Source organism: Hippichthys cyanospilos, chromosome 7 (assembly GCF_059441005.1).
Source record: "Hippichthys cyanospilos isolate Australia breed blue-spotted pipefish chromosome 7, RoL_Hcya_1.0, whole genome shotgun sequence".
Classification (NCBI taxonomy): Eukaryota; Metazoa; Chordata; class Actinopteri; order Syngnathiformes; family Syngnathidae; genus Hippichthys; species Hippichthys cyanospilos.
Window position 1 is genome coordinate 8389002 of NC_142375.1, and position 6674 is coordinate 8395675.

The 6674-nt window shown below is 58.6% G+C and overlaps 1 protein-coding gene across 1 annotated transcript; it reads left to right on the forward strand.

Annotated features, from left to right (window-relative positions):
- Nucleotides 1-5332: 5332 nt before the first annotated feature.
- Nucleotides 5333-6661, forward strand: npb (neuropeptide B). Its single transcript, XM_088419041.1, has 2 exons — nt 5333-5770; nt 6224-6661. Exons 1-2 carry the CDS (start codon nt 5507-5509, stop codon nt 6350-6352), a joined length of 393 nt encoding a protein of 130 aa, XP_088275167.1. The 5' UTR covers nt 5333-5506; the 3' UTR covers nt 6353-6661.
- The last annotated feature ends 13 nt before the right edge of the window (nt 6662-6674 follow it).

A 6674-nucleotide genomic window follows, 5' to 3' on the forward strand; every position in this document is an offset into this window, starting at 1 on the left:
GGGTCGAGTGTACGAAGTTGCCTATTCAAGCTGTCTTCTGACAGCAGGCTGAAGTGGGTGCCAGCCAATCGCAGGACACACAGAAACAAACAACCAATCACACTAATGGACAATTTAGCGTGCCCCAATTTACCGACCATGCATGTTTTTCGGAATGTGGAAGGAAAGCGTTGACCCGCACAGAGAGAAAATCCAACACGGACACAGGGAGAACATGCAAACTACAGGAAGGCAGGACTCGGACTTTCACCCAAATTGGGCATCCGTCATGGTCTGGGCTTTTATCCTGCGGAGGAAAAAAAAAAACCTTGATACCTTCTACATTTGTTATTTTGTTGTTTGGGTCATGTTCCCGTAAGTAATTAGCATTTCAACATGATCAAATTATTTAGTGAAAAAAATAAAGATTATTTTACATGATGCCGGCAAAGGGTGGTTACACTTACCTGTCATGGTTTGTTGGGTTGTGGGTTTATTTTGAGGGGTTCTGTTTCTGTTTACGTTTATAGTTCCGGTTTCTGCCCCTGTCGCGTCTGCCTGCGTTAGTTTTGATTTAGTCCACCTGTCTGTTACCTGCGCCTCGTGTCCTCCAATCTGCTCCCTTTGCCTGTTGTCCCTGCCCAGCTGCCATGTGTTAGTTTGATTAGTTTGTGAATGTATTTAAGCCTAGTGTCTGTTACAGCCCGTGTCGGATCATTGTCTCTGTCGTGTCAGGTCATTGTCGTCTTGTAGTCCCGTCTCGTCTCGCCCATCAGTTTCGTGTATTCCTGCCAGCCTGCCCGTAGTGTTTGTTTTCCGTTTTTCCAGCTTGCCTGCGCCCTTAGTTTTTGCCGTCCTGTTTTTCCCGCTTTTTGTTCCCGTTCGTTGTATTAATAAACATGGATTTCATCAACCCCCTGTCCCGACGCTCCCCTGCTTTTGGGTCCTCCGCAACCACGCCGGCGTTCACACCCGCCGTGCACCCCCGTGGCAGAATGATCCGACCAACGCAGGACCCAGCGGGAAGCCCGCGGCGGCGGACACGACGCCGCCGCCCCGTCCGCATCCGCTCTCAGCCCGCCGGCCAGCCCCGTTCCCCCAGTGTAAGACCTCTTGTTTTTTCTTCCGTGTTTTTCCCCTCGGAGTCCGCGCCTGTCCCCGCTTCTGATCTGTCCCCCGCGTCCGTCACTTCCGCGTTTCCCTCGTGTTCCTCCGACCTCCCTTACGACACGATTCTGTCCCCGCACGTTTTTTGTAGTTCCGATTTCGCTGATTTGCGTAGTTCACCTTCCGTCCGTCCTCCTGATCACTCTTCCTCTCCTGCTCGCGCTCCTCACTACACGTTAGAGTCTAATTTTTCCGACATCGAGGATTGCCCTCCCTTCGTCACGTTTCGTTCCAGTACCGGTCCTGATTTTGTTTACCCGCGTCCCTCTTCCGTCAACACTTTTTATCATATTCCGTATTCGAGCCCGTGCACCTCTGATTATGATTTTGATTCAGATTTTGACTATCAGTCCGGCCAGTCCTTTTACAGTTCGTCCGAAGACTCCGATTCAGAGCCCCTATTTGACCGTGACCTTTTCGTGGGCTCCCGGTTGGCATTTCGTGGCCGCCGGTGGAGGGGCCCGCGAAAAGGCCACCGCCCCAGTGACCACCAGAACCCATCTGTTCAGCCTTCCGATCCGTTCCCTCCTGTCTCTGTGTCCCCCTCTTGCCGCGCCCTGCCTACTTCCTCCTGTCCTGTACCACCCTCTTCTTGCACCCTGTCCCAAGCTCCTGTCGCGTCTGTACCACCGGTCTCTGTTCCCCAAACTTCCTGCCGGCGGGCTGAAGCGGCACCCGCCCCTGTCCCAGCGCCAAGGCGGCTACCCGTACCTGTCCCAGCGCCAAGGCGGCTACCCGTACCTGTCCCAGCGCCAAGGCGGCTACCCGTACCTGTCCCAGCGCCAAGGCGGCTACCCGTACCTGTCCCTGCGCCAAGGCGGCTACCTGTCCCTGCGCCAAGGCGGCTACCTGTCCCTGCGCCAAGGCGGCTACCCGCCCCTGTCCTTGCGCCAAGGCGGCAGACCGCCCCTGTCCCAGCGCCAAGGCGGCAGACCGCCCCTGTCCCAGCGAGCCGGCGCCCGGCCTCTGCGAACCCTGCGAGCCGGTCCCCGGTCTCTGCGAACCCTGCGAGCCGGTCCCCGGCCTCTGCGAACCCTGCGAGCCGGTCCCCGGCCTCTGTGAACCCTGCGAGCCGGCGCCCGGCCTCTGTGACCCCTGCGAGCCGGCGCCCGGCCTCTGTGACCCCTGCGAGCCGGCGCCCGGCCTCTGTGACCCCTGCGAGCCGGCGCCCGGCCTCTGTGACCCCTGCGAGCTGGCCCCCGGCCTCTGTGAACCCTGCGAGCCGGTCCCCGGCCTCTGTGACCCCTGCGAGCCGGTCCCCGGCCTCTGTGACCCCTGCGAGCCGGACCCCGGCCTCTGTGACCCCTGCGAGCCGGACCCCGGCCTCTGTGACCCCTGCGAGCCGGACCCCGGCCTCTGTGACCCCTGCGAGCCGGACCCCGGCCTCTGTGATCCCTGCGAGCCGGACCCCGGCCTCTGTGACCCCTGCGAGCCGGACCCCGGCCTCTGTGACCCCTGCGAGCCGGACCCCGGCCTCTGTGACCCCTGCGAGCCGGACCCCGGCCTCTGTGACCCCTGCGAGCCGGACCCCGGCCTCTGTGACCCCTGCGAGCCGGACCCCGGCCTCTGTGCACCCTGCGAGCCGGACCCCGGCCTCTGTGCACCCTGCGAGCCGGACCCCGGCCTCTGTGCACCCTGCGAGCCGGACCCCGGCCTCTGTGCACCCTGCGAGCCGGACCCCGGCCTCTGTGCACCCTGCGAGCCGGACCCCGGCCTCTGTACACCCTGCGAGCCGGACCCCAGGCTCTGTGAACCCTGCCCGTCTGCCTCCCAAGCCAGTCGCCCGTCTGCCTCCCAAGCCAGTCGCCCGTCTGCCTCCCAAGCCAGTCGCCCGTCTGCCTCCCAAGCCAGTCGCCCGTCTGCCTCCCAAGCCAGTCGCCCGTCTGCCTCCAAAGCCAGTCGCCCGTCTGACTCCAAAGCCAGTCGCCCGTCTGCCTCAGTCATCCCAAGTCAGTCTCCTGGCATCCCCGCCGTTTCTGATTGGCCCCCAGTGGCTGTCTCTGTCCAGCCTGCCGTTCCCAGTGCTGCCAGCCACGGTGCCGCAGCCTCAGCCTGTTGAGCCACCAGCCACGGCGCCTCAGCCTCCTGAGCCGCCAGCCTCTGCGCCGCTGCCTCAGCCTCCTGAGCCACCAGCCACGGCGCCGCAGCCTCAGCCTGTTGAGCCACCAGCCACGGCGCCTCAGCCTCCTGAGCCGCCAGCCTCTGCGCCGCTGCCACAGCCTCCTGAGCCGCCAGCCTCGGCGCGGCAGCCGCAGTCGCCTGAGCTGTCAGCCATGCCACCATTGCCGCCGACGACAGAGATGCCAGACGGTCCCCCGTGGTCGCCCCTGTCCCAGGTCAGTCTCGTGCTCTCACTCGTGTCTGTGGCCTGCACCCAGTGGCTGTTCCCTGATGGCACCCCGACGACGCCTCCGCACCTGCCTGACGGCGTCCAGCCGACGCCTCCGCACCTGCCTGACGGCGTCCAGCCGACGCCTCCGCACCTGCCTGACGGCGTCCAGCCGACGCCTCCGCACCTGCCTGACGGCGTCCAGCCGACGCCTCCGCACCTGCCTGACGGCGTCCAGCCGACGCCTCCGCACCGGCCTGACGGCGTCCAGCCGACGCCTCCGCTCGGGCCTGACTGCGTCCAGCCGACGCCTCCGCTCTGGCCTGACTGCGTCCAGCCGACGCCTCCGCTCTGGCCTGACGGCGTCCAGCCGACGCCTCCGCTCTGGCCTGACGGCGTCCAGCCGACGCCTCCGCTCTGGCCTGACGGCGTCCAGCCGACGCCTCCGCTCTCGCCTGACGCCCTGCCTGCCGATCTTCAGGGGCAACCGGGATACAAGCCTACCTGGGGTGGCTTGCTGTTCGCCATCGGGCGCCCAGGTCGCCCGCCTGACTCGGCCCGCCGGGCACATCTGCTCTGGCGTCCTGGCCGCCCGCCTGATTCGCCTCGCCGGGCGCCTCTTGTCTGGCGTCCGGGCCGCCCACCTGACTCGGCCCGCCGGGCACATCTGCTCTGGTGTCCTGGCCGCCCGCCTGATTCGCCTCGCCGGGCGCCTCTTGTCTGGCGTCCGGGCCGCCCACCTGACTCGCCCCGCAGGGCACCTTTCGTCTGGCGACCGGGTCGCCCGCCTGACTCGCTCTGGCGACCGGGTCGTCCTCTGGACTTTCCCCCTCGGGTGCATCCCGTTTGGCACCAGGGGTGCCTTTGGACTGTTTTTGTTTTTCTCCTGTGCCCTCCTCCGGTCCCCCTTCCGCCCACCCTGCCTCGGTTTTGTTTGCTTGTCGGTTTGTTTTGGGACGTCTGGGATCCGTCCCTTGAGAGGGGGGTTCTGTCATGGTTTGTTGGGTTGTGGGTTTATTTTGAGGGGTTCTGTTTCTGTTTACGTTTATAGTTCCGGTTTCTGCCCCTGTCGCGTCTGCCTGCGTTAGTTTTGATTTAGTCCACCTGTCTGTTACCTGCGCCTCGTGTCCTCCAATCTGCTCCCTTTGCCTGTTGTCCCTGCCCAGCTGCCATGTGTTAGTTTGATTAGTTTGTGAATGTATTTAAGCCTAGTGTCTGTTACAGCCCGTGTCGGATCATTGTCTCTGTCGTGTCAGGTCATTGTCGTCTTGTAGTCCCGTCTCGTCTCGCCCATCAGTTTCGTGTATTCCTGCCAGCCTGCCCGTAGTGTTTGTTTTCCGTTTTTCCAGCTTGCCTGCGCCCTTAGTTTTTGCCGTCCTGTTTTTCCCGCTTTTTGTTCCCGTTCGTTGTATTAATAAACATGGATTTCATCAACCCCCTGTCCCGACGCTCCCCTGCTTTTGGGTCCTCCGCAACCACGCCGGCGTTCACACCCGCCGTGCACCCCCGTGACACTTACCCATTACATGCAGATACTTAGTTAGTAGAATAGTGACGTCTACTACCTGTTTTATAGTAGACACTGACACAGAAGACAAACGGAAGGATTAATGGCTGCAAAAAAAGTCCTCCCGGAGTTCTTTGAGTTGGGCCATGACGTCACTATTGGGCCCCTAGAGTAAATCTCGAGCGCCACGCGTTTGACGTCTCTCTCTCTCTCTCTCTCTCTCTCTCTCTCTCTCTCTCTCTCTCTCTCTCTCTCTCTCTCTCTCTCTCTCTCTCTCTCTCTCTCTGCCCATCAGCACCCAATCAATTGAAAACCGTCTTCACCCCCCCCCCCCCTCCGTTTTTCGCGCATCAAGACAGAAGATCATCTGCTCTACTCCAATTTGATTTGACGTACGTCCTAGGTCACGATACGTCTGGCATCCCGCTTATAAAAGCAGCAGGAAAATCGCGCAAGAGGCTATCAAGCCAAGGCGACCCGCAGGAGAAGATCAGAGCCCCAAACTGTCCAAGTGCTTTCAAGACATGGAGAGGTCCCTTCGATTTGCGTTGGTGTGCGTTGGAATGTCTCTGCTCATCTCGTGTCACTCCGTGCAAGCCTGGTACAAGCAGTCCACCGGACCCACTTACTATTCTGTGGGTCGGGCCTCGGGTTTGCTCTCCGGAATCCGGAGGTCGCCTTATGTGCGCAGGTCCGAGTCCCAAGAAACGATGGACAGCGGAGAAGCAACCAGTGGCAACCTCGTTCCGGAAACTGGCAAACACATCATCTCCTTACTCAAAAGCATGGTGAGTGGTGATCATTTGCTTTCACTCTTTTCCTCTAGTTTCTGTTTATGTCTGCAGCCTTTAGCGCAAAGCCCCCTCAAATGTATAAAGAATGCCACTTCTCATTCATTATTTCATTTTGAAATAGCTCTTTATGAAAAACAACACATTTATCAAACCACCTAGCGGTTTCGGTGCGTAAAAGCGCCAGCGTAATAGGTTTTACGCACGAGCGTCAACAACTTACCGCAAAAGGAAAAAGTGCCGTTACAGTGGTTTTAATTCAATGACCAGATTTGAAACTCGATTGGTGTCTTCTGAATATATTTCTGGATATGGAAACTATTATTTGGCACTTCTGTTCTTCATATCAACAGCTCTGATAACCTTGCAAAGTGTAAACAACACAGTGTTAATTCGTTTGGATTTAGAACATACCCCGTTATAAATGTATATTGTTTATTTTTACTGAAGGCCATTTGCGTGAAGGACATCTCCCCAAACCTGAAGAGTTGCGAGATGCTGAGGGACGGAAGCGGCACCTTCCAGTGCAAGGCGGACGTCTTCCTCACTCTGGACTCGCTCGACTGCTTGTCCGCATGAATCCACGGTGCGCTCCTCTTGTATAGAAAAGAAGGGTCCTTGTCGACCAGTATAGACTCTTGAATGTTTTTTCGTTCATATTTAAAAGTGCAAGTATGTTTTCGTTTTTGGTGTTGAGCGAGAGTCGACATGCGTCCTTATTCTAAAAAAAAAGAATCCACTGGAAAGTTCGTTTTGGTAAAAATGATTTGAAATTACTGACCACGAGTGTTCTAAACCATTGATGTGCACTGCTGTGTGTAAGAATGTTGATTTATGTATGTTTGAATCCTTTTATTGTATTAAATAAAACTGGACAAATATTTGGAACCCCTTGTGTACA